The 17781-nt window shown below is 40.0% G+C and overlaps 1 protein-coding gene across 9 annotated transcripts in view; it reads left to right on the plus strand.

The window, feature by feature from the left end:
• The window catches only part of ACACA (acetyl-CoA carboxylase alpha), a 285383-nt gene that overhangs the window by 114341 nt on the left and 153261 nt on the right, over window positions 1-17781 (plus strand). For all 9 annotated transcript variants that reach the window (XM_032319427.1, XM_032319429.1, XM_032319428.1 and 6 more), the window contains 8 exons: window positions 2276-2485; window positions 6209-6379; window positions 7275-7436; window positions 7800-7963; window positions 12464-12614; window positions 13841-13944; window positions 16660-16741; window positions 17161-17306. In XM_032319427.1, the coding sequence (XP_032175318.1) occupies window positions 2276-2485; window positions 6209-6379; window positions 7275-7436; window positions 7800-7963; window positions 12464-12614; window positions 13841-13944; window positions 16660-16741; window positions 17161-17306 (1190 nt within the window). The remainder of the gene's footprint in view (window positions 1-2275; window positions 2486-6208; window positions 6380-7274; window positions 7437-7799; window positions 7964-12463; window positions 12615-13840; window positions 13945-16659; window positions 16742-17160; window positions 17307-17781) is intronic.

Consider the following 17781-nt stretch of genomic DNA (forward strand, 5'->3'; position numbering starts at 1 on the left):
GCCAAGTCAAGAATACCTGTGAGATCCTTTAAGGTCTCAGAAATATTCAAGATACTCCTGGGTAGATTACCCTCTCAGTTAATAGGAAAGAGCTTCAGAGAATCTTAAAGGTGTTATTCCACAGCAGCCTGATATGCCCAAAGTATAGAGATATGCCCAAAGTATAGAGATATCTTTTGGGGCAAGGAGTAAATCTCCCAGTGTGATTCGTAGGAAACCCACAACATTTTCAAGAAACTTGTATTGATGATTATACCAAAGGGTCTGAAAGGGTAGTTCAGACTTCATAGAGGCTCTGTGTCTTCAACTTCTATCAACAGGAAGCAGACTGAGAAAGCTATTCAGCTGTAAATACCAGTCATTTCTAATAAAAAGATTTGTCAGAGAACAGGGCTGGGAAGAGGGCAGAGCTAAAAGCAGAGAAGAGCCATGGATTAGGGAGATCACTCCCTAGTTGCAGAACAAGGACCCTAACAAAATTTCCCTGTCCCTAGAGTCAAGGAGCCCAAGCTGTACCCATGTGGATTTCAGAGTCACTGTGGAACAGTGACTGCTGTGTACTTCCCATCTTCTCTTCTTTGAACAGGAATATCTTTGACAGTTATCCTTTCCCCATCTCATCATTAATTATTGGGGGTGTTGGGGCAGATAACTTGTCTTTTTAGTTCCCAGATCGTTGGATCAAGAGAAACTGCCCCTGGAGGAGCTGCTCCCAAGGAGTCTCATTCGCATCTGGACATGATTCATGAGAAAATGGACGTCAAGCCTGATGCCATGATTGGATGACTTTGGGGGTCTTGGGAGGGGGTGAGTCTATTTTGCATGTGGGAGGTATATGAATTATTGTGGCCAGAGGGTGGACCACAGTAGATTGTTTGCAGAGATGGCCGCAATAACTCCTCCCATCCTTGTATGTATATTCTTTTGCAATGTGATTGCCTTTCCTCTCATCAAGAGGTGGCATCTCTTTTCCCACCCCTTGAGTCTTAGCTGGCCCTGTGGCTTGCTTAAACCATTAGAATGTGCCAAAAGTGGTGTCGTGTACATTCTAGAGCCTAGAGCTTGTGAAGTCTTGCAGCTTCTGCCCTCACCCTCTTGGAATGCTCCATTGAAGAAGCCTGATCTAGCCCACTGGAGGATGAGAGTCCACATGCTATAGAGATTAGCTGTTCCAGTCAAGGCTCCCTGGATCTCCCCACTGACAGCGCAAGTCACCAGACATTTGAGTGAGACCATTCAACCCCACTTGAACTACCAGGTGATGATATGCATACAAGTGACCCCAGGCAAGTTCAGAAGAATTGTCCAGATGAGGACAGTATCATGAGCAAATAAAATGATTGATGTCTTCAGCAATGATGTCCCCTGAGTCTTGGGGAGACTTGCTACATAGCAAAACAGCATAAAAGACATATGGGATACAGTGAAACAATCTAACATCATGGGCTTTGACTCTCAAGAGGAGAGAGAGGATGGAACAGAAGCAATATCTGATGACATCATGGAGCAGAAACAGTATTTGTAGAGATAATGGCTAAGAATTATCTTGAACTTAGGAAAGATACCAAGCACAGATTTAAAAAATATATATTGTGAGCCCCACAGGACAAATACAGAGAAAACCACATCTAAGATAACCGGAGTAACTCTGCTACCTCACCACCCCCGTAAAAAAAAAAAAGAGAGAAGATCTTAAAGCAGCTATAAAAAGATTACTTGCAAAGGAGTAACAATATGATCAATAGCATGACGTCTCGGTAGAAGCAGTGGGAGCCAGAAAACATTGAATGATCTTTAAAAGTGCTACAAGAAAACACCTGCCAGGGTAGAACTCGATCTCCGGTGACAGTGTGCCCCAGCACTGAATATCCAAGTCCTTTGAGCACAACACTGTCCGTGATGTAATGCGAACCAAGAAAGCACCTCGTCTGGAGCAGGGTGTTCATTTGGCTGTCTACAGTTGATGGCAGGATTTTACCCTTTTGTGGGATTTGTGTGTGTGTCTTTCAAACTATTTTGTTTTTTTCACTTTTGTAACACATCGGTGTTCCTGTGTTTCCTAATCACCAAGTAGTGCTGGTTACATAACAAAGAATGTAGGATCTTAAAGATAGATGAGGGCATGAACTATGTTTTATTCATTGCTGTACTCCTACTAATTCACGTGGTCCCTGACACTTCTAGGCATCTGCCTGTTGAAATTGAAGCAGCTTATCAGAATGGAAAAAAAATGCTTACCACTTAAGAATTTGTTTTATTTCCTTTCCTAATGTAGGTTCAAGCTGAAGTCCCTGGGTCTCCTATATTTGTGATGAGACTAGCCAAACAGTCTCGTCACCTGGAGGTACAGATCCTAGCAGATCAGTATGGCAATGCTATCTCTCTCTTTGGCCGTGACTGCTCTGTACAGCGCAGGCATCAGAAGATTATTGAGGAAGCACCTGCTGCTATTGCTACTCCAGCAGTATTTGAACATATGGAACAGGTGTGTATATGAAAAGCTGTCTTTTTTTTTTTTTTTCCTCAAATAGGACTACTGCTCCTTCAGTTCTTATACCAGTCTGCAAATAGTGAAATTTCAAACAGTGGTTCTAGATAATTGATAAGATTATATCCTTTTCCTAAAGGACAGATGATTCTGCTGTTCTCCCTCTAAACATTTCAGGCTCTCAATCATTTCACGTTTTGAAAAAAATTTAGTGTACTTTTTTTTTAAAAGAAAAAATTTATTTATTTATTTATTTGTCAGAGAGAGAGAGAGAGAGAAAGCGAGTAAAAGTGGGAGGAACGGCAGGCAGAGGAGCAGGTTTCTGACAGAGCAAGGAGTCTAATGTGGAACTTGATCCCAGGACCCTAGGATCATGACCTGAGGCAAAGGCAGATACTTAACTGACTGAGCCACCCAGGTGTCCCTAGTGTACTATTTTGAGTAGAGGTAAAGAAAAGAAATTTTGGGATTTTTAAAATCTTACTGTTTTATATATATGTATTTAGATTTTATTTATTTGAGATAGAGAGCACATGCACAAGTGGGGGAACAGACAGAAGGGGAGAATCTTTTTTTTGCCCAGATTTTATATATTTACTTGGGAGAGAGAGAAGGCACGAGCAAGGGGAGGGGCAGAGGGAGAAGCAGGCTCTTTGCAGGGCTCGATCCCAGGATTCTGAGATCATTACCTAAGCCACCCAGGCACCCCTAGAGGAAGAGAATCTGGCAGACTCAGCACTGAGCATGGAACCCAACATGAGGCTCAATCTCAAGACCCTGAGATCATGACCTGAGCTGAAACCAAGAGTAGATGCTTAACTGACTGAGCCACCCAGGCACCCCTGATTTTTTTTTTTTTTCCAACAAGCTCCTGATAAGTGGGTAATTCCATTTTCTAGTTGATTATCTTTGAATCTTCAGATGTATTTATTCAAATCTATTACCTCTTGAAAGGTCCTCTTCACATCTCTAAAGTTTATATATTCTGTATTTTTGTGTAGAAAAGAATCAGCAGTCTTGCTGGATCCCTTGGAAACAGTTGTAGTTTATGGGTTTGAACGTGATCTTTTCTGGAATAGTGACTGAGTCATCTTACTGGAAATATATTTTCCATCTCTTTTCTCATGAATTTCAAACAAGCTAAATATATGGTCATCTGTGTTAGAAGTTTAATTCCTACACTGTGTGAATTTATTAAGAATCATTCTTTAACTGTTATAAAAAAAGAGGCCTCCAAAATTCAGTGGCTTAAACAAGTTATAAATTCTCTTTCTCATTCTCACCATCATTGTGAGATGAATTGATACCAGGGTTTATTGCTCTGCCATTCACTAGGAACAGGGTCAGCAAACTACAGCTTCTTAGCCAAATCCAACCTGCCAACTTTCTTTGTGAATAAAAAGTTACTTCATCACAGCCGTACTAATTGATTTATGTCTGATCTGGCTGCTTTGTTGCTGCAGTGACAGAGTTGCGTGGTTGTGGCAGAAACTCCATAGACCACAAAGCTGAAAATAATTACTATCTGGTTCTTTAATGAAAGTGTTTGCCAACCCTTGCCCTAAGGTGTTATTATCTTCATGATTAAAGCCTCCTCACAAGATGAGGTTCATATTGTAGCCTGTGGGAGGAGGAGACAAAGGACTAGGAGGACAAGCATGTAAAAATGTGATCTAGAAGTTACCCGCATTACTACTTCTTTTCATATCCTTTTGGCAAAATTCAGTTACACAATCACACCTAGCTGTGAGGGATGTTGGGAATTGTAATCACTAACTGGGTGGCCATTTACTCAGCTGAAATTGAGGAGATGCTATTACTAGATGAATGACACACAGAAAAATCACTGAAGGGCATTTAATAATCTGCCTCACTCTGCTCCTCCAGCTACCCATTATCTTTTCACACCCCTTTTCTCACTGTACTTTCTCACTAGCATTCTTAGTCTTTCCCCAAAGAAGATAGCCCAAAGTCTCATCAGTCCAGAGTTACTACAGTCAGCTCAGAGTCCAAGATCTCTAGGTCATGTACAGTTCTCTGCATTAAATGTTCATGTGGCTTTTCATGGGCCAGTGGCCTAAAAATACAAGTTATCTACCCCTGGTCACCTCCCTCCAGCATCTACCCAATATACAGTGGTGGAATATGAACAGGATAACTCCCATTTGAAAAAAAGAAGAATGAAAAATATACAATAATCATTGGCCCATAGCAGTTAGCAGATCCTTCTCGGCAGGAATTGTGATGATTTCAGTTAGCCCTTTCTCTGCCTCTGGTTCTGCTCTCTGGTGGTAAATCCCTAGCCCATCATCCCTGAAGTACCTGGCTTTGCTCCCTGTGAAGTTCTTCCTCCTTGAGTTTTCTCTGTGATTGGGCCTCGGAGACTATGCCTTCTTTGGCAGAGTCGGTGCAAGAGTGGAGTCACAAATATTACTCCCATTATCAATCATAGGCTTTTCAAGGCCAGGTTTGTGGTATGTTTAGAAATACAGTTCCTTCAAAACTTAGTTTTCTGGATTATTTGCATCCAGCCAGCTTCAGAATAGGAGTAACCATACTCCCAAGATTTCTAGATACATTGTTTTCCTCTATTAGTTGATCTTTGATACTGGGTTGCTTTAGGGTGAAAATCTAACCTGGTTTTGGGGTACAAAAGCAGTTGGTTTCTTCAGTCTGGCTTTTTCTAACTTTTTCTTAGGGCTTATTTGGTGTGTTATCTGCTGTCCAAGTTATTATGGAAAACAGCTTACCGAATGTTTCGTTATGCCTAACAATGAGGCCCTAACCTCATTGTTGGAATCAAACACTTGATTGTTTTGATTTTTGCTTGATTTGGTTCAAGCTACCCACTTTGATTCCTTGCTACCCACTACTCTGTTGCTAAGCTAACATCCCATATTTTAATTTTTTTAAATAGTAGCATCCTACCTGTATTTTATAATTTCTGTATTGATTAGTAGACAGGTTAAGCAGTTTAATAAAAGATCTAAAAAATAAAATGGCCTAGATGAGGTAGAAGTTTCTCTTCCCTTCCCATCATAATCTGAGGTGAGCTCTCCAGGGTTGGTAGGACAGTTCTGCTTCCTGAGGCCATCTTGCAATTCAGGTTCTTTCTGTTTTGTTCTGTCATTCTTAGTATGTTTTCATCTGCATGGTGGAAACTGACTTGAACTGTTGTGACTGTGTTCCAGAACACAGAAAGGGAGAAGCTAGGAACAGAGGAAAAGTACTTTCCTTTCCAAACCTGATTGAGGGCTTATGCATATTACTCACAAATGTTGACATTACGTATGTCAAAACTGAGTCACTAGCTATAAGAGAGGTTACAAAGTCTAGTCTATAGCTGGACAGCCATGTTTCTAGGATGATTACAAGGAATACTAAAAACCAGGATACCCTGAATAGTCTGCCATGGTGGTGTGTTTTTTGGTTTTGGGTTTTTTTTTTTGCCAGCATACACTTACAGCTGAGAGGGTGAGGTTGCCTGTGATCCCAATTGAGAAACGGTTTTCCCAACTCTGGATTGAGTTTGCCATCCATGTCTTAGGGGCCTTATTTAGTAATCAGGGAGAGTGAAATTTACTCTTGTGTGGCTCAAAGCCTTTGGAGGCACTTAAAAACGGTGAACATTTGAGTCCGGGAGAGAGAGAGGGGCTACAGTGGTCTGGCAGCTGGTCAAGGTTGAGATATACTTATGTCGACTTATATTTCTTCTTCAAGTGTGCAGTGAAACTTGCCAAAATGGTTGGTTATGTGAGTGCTGGGACTGTGGAATACCTCTACAGCCAGGATGGAAGCTTCTACTTTCTGGAGCTGAACCCTCGGCTGCAGGTGGAGCATCCTTGTACAGAGATGGTGGCTGATGTCAACCTCCCTGCAGCACAACTCCAGGTGAATCACCCTGATCTTGGCTGAGTGAGTTGCCTGCAGGAGTTCTGAATGTCCAGGATGCCTGAGAAACGGGTTTAACTGGTGTCTGCTAAGAGAGAAGCACCTCCTATTAGAATCTCATCTTGTGTTCATCTCATGCTGTATGGGTTGTGATGTGTGGGTTGGTTTTCCTGATGTGGCACAAATCTAGTAGTACTATCATGTTTTTTAGGCCAGACTTGTTTGGGAAAAACTGTCATATTTTAGAAAGAAATTTTTAAAATAATTTGCTTTATTCAATTAATTTAATTGTAAAAAACCTTATGACTTTGTCCTCTTCTCCTTTTTTTACTCACGTTCTGTAATGAAGCAGAGTGGTGGTGAATGTTTTTCCTGGCAAGACTCTGGCGGCACTTGTTTATTTTTGTACTGTTTAAAGTGCGTGTTGTTAATCTTGTTTTCTCCATTCGGCCCAGGAAACAAATGTTATGGGAGGCAGTAATGGCCAATGGTGAGGTTTGATATCATTTGTATTGAACATGTTCTTTGCCCACAATGGGAGTGCCTTCTGGGTTCCCATTAAGTACTAAAAATTTATATACTTTCTCCGTGGTTTGTGGGAATAATTATGAAATAATTATGACACAGGACTTTTCAGTTGTCTGAACTTCTTGGATAGTCATGTACGCTGACTCTCCCATTATGTATTTTAATCCTGCTCCCTTAATGGAGCGATGTCAGCAGACACACAGACAACTTGGGTTCCTTACTTGATTGTTGTAGAATACAGGCTGCAACAAAAATAGAACATTTTAGGTGGTGGCTACTAAAATGAAAAATCTTGTAGGTAATCTGTTAACCTCCACATTTTAAGGAAAATACCCTTGAAAAAAATGAGTGATGTTTTTCTTTTCAGATTGCTATGGGGATCCCTCTATACAGAATCAAGGATATTCGTATGATGTATGGGGTATCTCCCTGGGGCGATGCTCCCATTGATTTTGAAAATTCTGCTCACGTTCCTTGTCCAAGGGGCCATGTTATTGCTGCTCGGATCACCAGTGAAAATCCAGATGAGGTAACTCACCACTTAAAAGTTTCACACTTTTTTTTTTCCTTGTGAATTTTAATATCCATATGGTATCTGAAGACCTGCTTCTGTAAGAATCTTGGGACTTCCTCTGGAGAGGGAAGTTTACAGAAGTCTCAGCCAAGCAGACAAATAAGTGGTCACTGCTTCATTGACCATTTCATCCAACTCTGTCATTACCGAGTCTTCATTGGATCTGTAGTCCTGAATGTTGGCTCTCGAGCCTTTCTGATTTTTGTGCATCATTTCTGCTTCCCTCTGTGATTAACACAGAGCCTAAACAATGAATATATAAATGCTCTCTTCCTTAGAAATATATTATGGTTTCTCCTATTCTTCATTCTCTAACAGGGTTTTAAGCCCAGCTCAGGAACAGTTCAGGAACTGAATTTCCGTAGCAATAAGAACGTTTGGGGTTATTTCAGTGTTGCTGCCGCAGGGGGCCTTCATGAATTTGCTGATTCTCAGTTTGGTCACTGCTTCTCCTGGGGAGAAAACAGAGAGGAAGCGATTTCGTGAGTATAAGAACCTTTGATTGCATTTTTTTTTTTTTTTGAAGATTGTATTTATTTATTTGTCAAAGAGGAGCAAGAGCGAGCACAGGCAGAGTGGTAGGCAGAGGCAGAGGGAGAAGCAGGCTCCCTGCCAAGCAAGGAGCCCGATGTGAGACTCGATCCCAGGACGCTGGGATTGTGACCTGAGCTGAAGGCAGCTGCTCAACCAACTGAGCCACCCAGGTGTCCCCCTTTGATTGCATTTAAAAAAAAAAAAATTGTGTTAATCTGTGAAGGTATGAGCTTGGGAATGAGAATCATTTATCTGCTACAGAAGTACTGATATGGACAATGTTTTGGAAGAAACACATCTTCAGTTGTCCCTGCATTCATGTTGTGTTCAATTACACAGTGTTTGGCAGATGGTTTTCCGTTCTGAGTTTTTTCAAGGATTTCACATATTTCTGATAAATTTGTAAAATTGATTGCTTTAAAGAAATCACATTTTCCCAGAGAAATAATATTGTTTTGGGGGTGGGGAGGTAGATTCTTGACCAAGAGCTTGGCACCATATAAAATCATAGATAAGATCTGTTATTTGTCATCCAAATAAAGGTATGGCTGTAAATGCCCTACAGGCTTAAGTTTTTTTTTTCTGATCCAGACCATTTATTTGCTTGTGAAATTACATACATTAAAAATGCAAAATAGTTATGAAACATAGCTATATATGTTTTCAAGAACAGAAGGCTTATGTCTAGTTTCTAGATAAAATTTATTCCTTTTCCCCTTTATGTACATTACTAGAGTTATGAATTTGATGAAAAAATTAATGTACTGGTTTTGAAAGTCTTTTTTTTTCTGAAAACAAAGTTAAATCTCAAAATTTCTTCAAAACTTAGGACTCAGATGTGTAGTCCCCTTTCTTCAGTGTCCACTGCTGGCTGTTTGTTTGTTTTTAGATTTATCTTTCTTACACACTGAGAGAGTGGGTAACTACAGCTTCTCAGAATTAGAGAAAAATTGGCCATCTAGATAAAATCTAGCTGGCAAACCTTATCCTAGGTAAGATGAAGTGGGTTTATGGCTAGGTGGGAAGATTTGAAGCAGCCTACAGTCTTAATTTAAAATACTAAAGTTAAACTGCTTGTTACATGAAAACGAATAAGGGAACTCTCCACATTGTTTACATGAGTCCTCGGTGTACTATGAACTGTACACACAGCTTGTACACATGTAACTTGTCTATAGTGTTACTAATATATAAATATATTAAACATAAATATATTAAATATAAAATATAAATACATCAAATATAAATATATTAAACGCAAATATTGAATATTAATTTTATTTTATTTATTAATTAAACATAAAATATTAAAATTAATTTTGCTTTCCTGAAAAGTAGGGCTCTAGGAGATAATTTACACTTCAGATATTTTAGAATATCCATCAAAAATTGAACTAGTACTTACTATTTTTTTCTATATTCTTATTTATTTATTTATTTATTTGTCAGAGAAAGAGAGAGATAGAGCAAGCACATGCAGGGGGAGTGGCAGGCAGAGGGAGAAGCTGGCTCCCCACTGAACAAATAGCGCAACATGAGACTCAGTCCCAGGACTGCGGGATCATGACCTCAGCCAAAGGCAGACGCTTAGCCGATTGAGCCACCCAGGAGCCCCATCATTGTCTGTTTTCTTATACCATGCATTTATAACCATTTCTTTGACCTTTAAACTAAACACACGGACTGTGTAATCAAGAGTATTTATTAAGAATGTTGAGAGGTTTTTTGTTTTTGTTTTTTTTAAAGATTTTTATTTGACAGACACAGCAAGAGAGGGAACACAAGTAGGGGGAGTGGGAGAGGGAGAAGCATGCTGCCTGCCGAGCAGGGAGCCCGATGCAGGACCCAGGACCCTGGGATCACAACCTGAGCCAAAGGCAGATGCCCAACGACTGAACCACCCAGGCACCCCAATAATGTTGGTTTTTTAATAACTTATTTAGAAGTAGGGAACTCTTAATTTTTCTGTTTTGCTCTCTTCTGTTCTTCCCATTTATTCAAAATTGGAAGTAAAGTTTTTCAGAATTAAAGTAACACTACCAGTAAAACCATCTGTTATAAAGCTGCCCTTTTCTTTCGCAGCCATATCCTGCTTTGCCAAAGTGAAGAAAGCTTACACTAGAGCTTACAAGTTGGTGGCTTGCCGACTACTCACAGCCACAGATGTGTTTTGATTGGCTTGCAGAGTGTTAATTTTCAAAAAATTGCCAGTATTTAAAAGTTGGGAGATTGAAATAGATATATGGATTTCTGCCTTCTCTTAAAAATGGGATGATAATGACAACAGTGGTTTTATATTCCACTTGGCAGAAGTTAACTGAGGCTGTTTGTATGGCTGCTGCTTTTAGAGGAAACATGAACTCTCTTGTTCATCCAGCCCCCATCCATTCAGCCTTACTCATTCCCATTCCCAGAGAGGCCTCTGATGATATTTAGGTGTCCAGTCCTAATTAAGGAGACTGCTGAGTATTTTCTACAGGCCATGTCCTCTAATATGGTTCAGAAGCCTTGCTTCTCACCTTCTGACCTGAGCTGTATATTCCTCTACAGTGTAAAGCTAACTGGGTTAACTTTCAGCACATTAAAAATATGGTCTCAAGGGTGCCTGTGTGGCCCAGTCGACTCTTGGTTTCAGCCCAGGTCATGATGTCAGGTTCCTGGGATCGAGCCCCACGTCATGCACGGTGCTGGGCGGGGAGTCTGCTTGAGATCCCCCTCCCCCACTTTGTTCCCCCTTCCCCACACTCACACCCTTGAATACACTCACATATTCTGTCTCTCGGATGAATAAGTAAATAAAACCTTTAAGACATACATGGTCTCTATAATAAGCTTGCTTCTTGACAACATGCTCACCTCAGTTTGTTTCTCCTCTCTAAATAACATTAGATCTATATTCTTCAGCTTGGTGCTCATATTCTTATCCTCCAGAATAGCCTCACTGCCCATTTTCAGCATTATTTTCCATAGATGGTAATCCAGATACCATGAGAACAGGACCATGCATGCTTTGTTGCTATTGATTTTCCTGAACATAGTATGTACTCAGTCAATATTTGTTCGTTAAGTGGCTTTGCCACTGGTTCCTGTCCTCATAGCCTCTGCTTCAGTCATAATGTTCCCTGAACATAACCCATGTTTTTGTCCCTCTTTCTTTGTTCTTGCTATTTCCTTTGTCCATTCTTTTATTCACTACATTCATCAGATATTTTTTTAATATCTGTTGGAGATGGCAACATAATGAGGACCCAGGTTAAAAATCTCTGTCTTAATGGAGTGTTATAGTCCACAGGAAGATGGGCAATAAGTGACAAAACTCAATGTAGCAAATGTTGTTTATGATAGTGGGATTACATCAGTGTGTTACAGGAACATACAGCTGAGTCAGCTGACTCAGCTGAGAGAGGGTCAGGGAAGGTTTCCCTGAAGGAGGTGACCTCTAGACTGGTGGCTGAGTAGCATATAGGAATAAGCCAGGCCAAGAGGGTGTGGAGAAGGGGATGGAGGTGAGAAACAGAATAATTTTCTAGGCTGAGGGAATGCCTGGACCATTGAAATGATATTCCTGTCATAGTCATAATCCCGCCTGTACTTTTATCCCATATCAGATTCCACATTCTTCATGAAACCATGGGGAGGGGGATTTTCTCTCTTCCTAAACCTACTCCAGCACTTTGCTTATATCTCTACTGGCATTTATGATATTCTGCCATATATTTTGAAAGGGTTATTGTATCTATATTCTCTTTCCCTTATGAGTCTAATAATGTTTTGAGTCTCCGAGGTACCTAATTAAATATTTGTGGAACTAAGAACCTACCCCGTGCAAGATAGACACTGGGCAGAAATATACAGGAAAAAACTAATTTTGTTAAAACTAGATCATTTTATGCTGTATTGGGAAATAAAAAAAGTAATGAGCAGTTTCTTCCACAGATGTCTAAAATGCAGCTTAAAAAAACACTCTTACATGCAGGGTCAGGCTTTACCCAACCAGTTGCCTCACTGTCTGGGAACCTAATTAAATTATTAGCGTTTGTCAAAGTGTATCGAGCAGTATATTTAAATGTGTTTTATTATATGTAAATTATACTTTAATAAAATAAGGTGTAAGGAGGGGAGGATTATACCCTAATCCTAGGTAGCCGGAAACGATGGAAACCCAATAAGTGAAAACAGAGGGTGGCTTGCACATAATTTGTTCTGTATTCTACGTAATGATATGTGTGATTTTCTGATGCTCTTATGCTAATAGCATTCAAGACTCCTAAAGTTACTGACTTACAGACTCCCTTGTCTGGAATGCATGTGAATGAGCACACTTACATGTGCACCCTCATTTGTTTGTCCCTCCTCAGACTCCAAAGGATCGAAACGATTCTTTAAAATGATTGAAAAACATGTAAATGTTTGTGGCTGAAACAGATCTGCTTCTGTTCTTCTCCCAGAAACATGGTGGTGGCTTTGAAGGAGCTATCTATTCGGGGCGACTTTCGAACTACAGTTGAATACCTCATCAAATTGTTGGAGACTGAAAGCTTTCAGCTGAATAGAATAGACACTGGCTGGCTGGACAGACTGATAGCAGAGAAAGTACAGGTGTGTGTTTTCCCACTTGCCAAACAGCTTTGGGGACTGGGTTTTTACAGGGTTGTGTGATCAGTCTGTGTCACTAGAGAAAATGTATTTGATTCTAATGTAAATGATGCTTGATCTACTTGGAAAAAAACTAGGAGTCAGTGTAATTTTAGCACCACGGAGTCCTCGTGCCTGTGTTACCTGGTCATTTTATGGGTTCTAGTATTACTTCCAGGGGTGTATCTGAAGAGAGGCATCCAGGGATTGAAATACGTCTGTCCTCATTTGATGTTAAGTCTGCTTCAGAGTTACCAGCTTTTACATCCATCTATCAAGTCCTGATGAGGGGGTCTCATTTAAATCAGCAGTTACCCCTTGTTTCTGAATCACTGGGCTGTTCTAAATAAGACTGTATGTAAAATCATTAGATTGATCTAAATTATCTGAAGGTCCAAATTTCAATTATGTACCATATTTCTTTGAGATTATCATTAGCCAGATCCTTGTACCTTTTTAAATTCATTTATGACAAAATCTTGTTTTTGAATTCCTCTCTGATGAGTTCAGTGGAAATCCTTAGGGAGAATAGAGAAAAAGGTGTTTTTTATCTCTATTCAAATGAAGCCTTTATTCAATTTTTTTTTTTTTCAATTTTTTTTTTTTTTTAAGATTTATTCAGGGGTGCCTGGGTGGCTCAGTCATTAAGCATCTGCCTTTGGCTTGGGTCATGATCCTAGGGTCCTGGGATAAAGCCCCACTTCAGACTCCCTGCTCAGTGGGGAGCCTGCTTTTCTCTCTCATGCTCTCTCTGCTTATGGTCCCTCTCTCACCATCTCTCTTCTCTGATAAATAAATGAATAAAATCTTAATTAAAAAAAAAGATTTATTTATTCATTTTAGAGCGAGAGAGCACAAGTCAGGGAGGGCAGGAAGAGGGAAAGAGAATCTCAAGTGGACTCCAGACTGAGCATGAAGCCCAATGTTGGGCTCAGTCTTACAACCCTGAGATCATGGCCTGACCTAACACGAAGAGTCAGACACTTAGCTAGCTCTGCCACCTATGCACCCTTGCCTCTATTCAAGTTCTAAAATTAATGTGTTTTTATCTCAAATATCAGTTGAGTAATAAGGATAGAGGTTCTCAATGCTAGCTGTTGCTTCAGAGCGAATTTGGACCTGATTTAAATTGAGGAGCCATGGTGCTAAGTGACCATGCTTTTGATCTGCCTTCTTTTTCTTTCCTTCAGGCAGAGCGACCTGACACCATGTTGGGAGTTGTATGTGGGGCTCTCCACGTGGCAGATGTGAGCCTGCGGAATAGCATCTCCAACTTCCTTCACTCCTTAGAAAGGTAGGCTTTGTTTCTCATGGGCATGTTAACCAATAGTCCTGCTTCAAAGATCGATTTATTCTTCTCTCTATTCCTGCCAGCTTGTGAATGCTACCTCTTACTCGGTGATCATGGAGGTGGGGGAGAGAAAATATGCAGTTTTTGTTTTGTTTTGTTTTAAAGATTTTTTTTTTGAAAGAAAGAGAGCAAGTGCGGTGGGGGGAGCAGAGAGAGAGGGGGAGAGAATCTCAGCAGACGCCTGTTGGGAACGGAGCCCATCTTGGGGCTCAATCTCATGACCCTGAGAACATAACCTGAACCGAAACCAAGAGTCAGACGCTTAACTGACTGAGGCACCCAGGCGCCCTGATGTGGGAGTTATTTTTTTTTAAGATTTTATTTACTTATTTGACAGAGATCACAAGCAAGCAGAGGGAGAGGGAGTAGCAGGTTCCTTGCCAAGCAGGGAATCCAATACAGGGTTCTATCCCAGGATCCTGGGATCACGACCTGAGAAGGCAGATGCTAAACTGACTGAGCCACCCGGGTGACCCCGTTGTGGAAGTTTTTATGGCAAATTATTTGGGGACTCTAACTTTAGATTCTAGAAATTAACTTCTACCACAGTTAGAATGGGTTGCTATTCATTCATTCATTCATTCATTCATTCATTTGAGAGAGAGAGCAGAGGGAGAGAATCTCAGGCAGATTCCCCACAGAGCAGGGAGCTTAATGCAGGGCTTGATCTCACAACCATGAGATCATCACCCTGAGATCTGGACCTGAGCCAAAACCAAGAGTTGGGCACTCAACCAACTGAGCCATCCAGGTACCCCAGAGTGGGTTGCTTTTTAAAAATGAATTCAGCTAAAATAAGCATTTTCTCCGGTACAAGTATTAAATCTCTCGAAACCCACCCTTGTGATGAAATTCTGGTATTTCTCTCTAGAATCAAACCCTGAATATTTCATATATTACCTGTAACACCTTTCAGAAATTCATAATTGAGGCTGATATTCAGGATGACCTCATGAGTCTTGCAACTAGAGGACCAGGCCATATGGGGCTAAACTAATTTTTAACTCTGGTTCTAGAGACTAAGCTCTGCCTTTGAGTCCTTGGAGGAATGGCCCAAGGGGCTAATCATTTTAAAGCACTTTAATCACAGGCACTTTATTTCCTTCTGTGTTGTTAGGCTTATATCAGCTTTCTTTTAAGGTGTCTGAAAGGGAGAAGCAAAATTTTAAAAATTGAACTGAGATAGCACAGTTACTCAAGTCTTACGATAGGTATCTTTCATTGTGTTGCTCTCATGCACTAAAATCTTCAACAGCTCACATTACCCTCGTGTATTAAATCTAAATCCCTCAGTGTGACTTTCAACTCCCTATATACTTTGACCCCTTTTTTACCAGTCCAGTTTTACTTACATCTGTTCCTCACCATGTAATCTCTAAATTAGTTAAATGGCTTCCCTGCCAGTGTACATATGTGTCATGCGTAATCTCCTCTGCAAACTTCCCTTCATCTTTTTAATGTTAGTTATTTTTTATTTATTTTTCAAACTTGTATTTTGAAGTAATTTGTTTAAAAAAAAAAAAAAAACGAGTGGCATGAATCGTACAACTTCTATGTATTCTTCACCCGGATTCACCAGTTATTAACATCTTGCCTTGCTTGCTTTATCACTCACTCCCTCTTTCTCTTGTGAGAATTCTTTCTTGATAATGTTTCCCTCCGAGGCAATGGCCTTCCCTTTTGCTTGAACCCAGCCATGGCCAATTTTTTTTTTTTTTCTTTTACTACTTCAAATGAAGTCCCAGTTGATAACAGTAGATGGGGGTTGATTTTACTGGGGCATTTCTCTCTCTCTCTTTTTTTAAAGTTTAATTTTCTTTCTTTCTTTTTAAAAGATTTTCTTTGTTTATTTGAGAGAGAGAGTGTGTGTGTGAGAGAGAGCATGAGAGGGGAGAAGGTCAGAGGGAGAAACAGACTCCCCATGGAGCTGGGAGCTTGACGCAGGACTCAATCCCAGGAGTCCGGGATCATAACCTGAGCCACCAGGCGCCCAATTTTATTTATTTTTAATAACAAGTAATATATTCACATGGTTCAAAGTTCAAAAGGCACAAAAAGGTAGTGAAAATTTCCTTCTTACCTCTGTTCTTTGCTCACCTAATTTTTTCCACTATGTCAACTCATGTTACCAGTTCTTCTGTAACCTTCCAGACATATTTTAAATTTATATAAGCATGTACATGTAATATTTATTTCTTCCCACCCCTTATTTTTTTAGAAACACAAATGGTAGCATACTCTGGAACTGTTCACAATTTCACTTGCTTTTTTCACTTAACAGTGTATTTTGGAGAGTAGTCTGTATTAGGACATAAAAGCCTCCATCTTTCTGGGTGCCTGGCTGGCTCAGTCAGTAGACCATACAACTGTTAATCTCAGGGTCATGAGTTCAAGCACCACACTGGGTGTAGAGATTATCAATAAGTAAACTAAAAAATATATATACATAAAAGCCTTCTGCTTTCTTTTTAATGACTGTATAATTTTTCATTATAGGGCCTTTTCGTAATTCATGTATCAGTCCTTTATTGATGGTCCTTTAGGCTGTTTCCAGTCTTGATAGTCCAGGAAGTGCTACCATTAATAACCTTGAGATTTCCTGACAAACTTCTGGAACTTTCTAGAAGTAAATATGACTTTATGTTTTTGTTCTTTCAGGGGTCAAGTCCTTCCTGCGCATACGCTTCTGAATACAGTAGATGTTGAACTTATCTATGGGGGAGTCAAATATGTACTTAAGGTATGCCGAACCCCACAGAAAACTACACCTTACTTTTTGTTTTTCTTTGTTAGCTTGCTTTCTTTAGGTTAAGGGATGGGGGAAATGTTTGGTTTACTTCAGGGTAGGGTATTAGTGAAATTGCTGTCATTATTTGTGTCAGTAGCCTAAAGTAGTATTTGATGTTTCTATAAAAATGTTTCAGTGTTCTTTAATGTGACATAAGAGTCAGAGACCAACCAGACTAGGGGAAAGCATCTAAGGTTGCCCTATTAGCTTGCAGCAGGACTAAGCCCTGCCCACAGACATTGATGCTAGGAGCACCTTCTTCTCTGGGAGATGTTTCTTACCTATATTTTTGAGGTAGTGTCTTTTTTTTTCTGGGGCTCCACCTGGAAGGGACACACTGACTTGTCCCTTCTGGTTCTCATTCCCTGCAGGTGACGCGGCAGTCCCCTAATTCCTATGTGGTGATCATGAATGGTTCATGTGTAGAAGTAGATGTGCATCGTCTGAGTGATGGAGGGCTGCTCCTGTCCTATGATGGCAGCAGTTATACCACGTACATGAAGGAGGAAGTGGATAGGTAAGGGGCTGTGTGTGGGCCATTTGCTGGTCTTTGTGGCAACCTTCCTTCTCGGTAGTCACTAGCTCTGGGGCTTTTTCAAGGTCTTTTGGATATTCTTTTTTAAACAAAAAGAGTACATGTACTTAACAAAAATTTTAGGAATACAAAAGTGTTTACAGTTAAAAACATTGTTTCTCTGCCCCTCCAGTGTGAATAGGCCATGAAAAATAAGTTTCCCTCTCTTTAAGCAACCACCATTAACAGTTTATTTTTGCAGAAGTTTTATATGTGTAATTTATGTATATGTACATACTGTGTTTTTCTTCTGACTACATTCACAAATAAAAATAACGCTTAGACACTGTTCTGCACTTCATTTTTTTATTATAGATTTGTTGTAGATATAACATAGATTATAGCCTGTTTACCATCAGTCATTTAGTGTTGTTGTGTCAGTGAAATGAATTAGTACATGTAAAATGTTCAGAACATT

This window comes from Mustela erminea, chromosome 18 (genome assembly GCF_009829155.1).
Source record: "Mustela erminea isolate mMusErm1 chromosome 18, mMusErm1.Pri, whole genome shotgun sequence".
In the NCBI taxonomy this organism is placed as follows: Eukaryota; Metazoa; Chordata; class Mammalia; order Carnivora; family Mustelidae; genus Mustela; species Mustela erminea.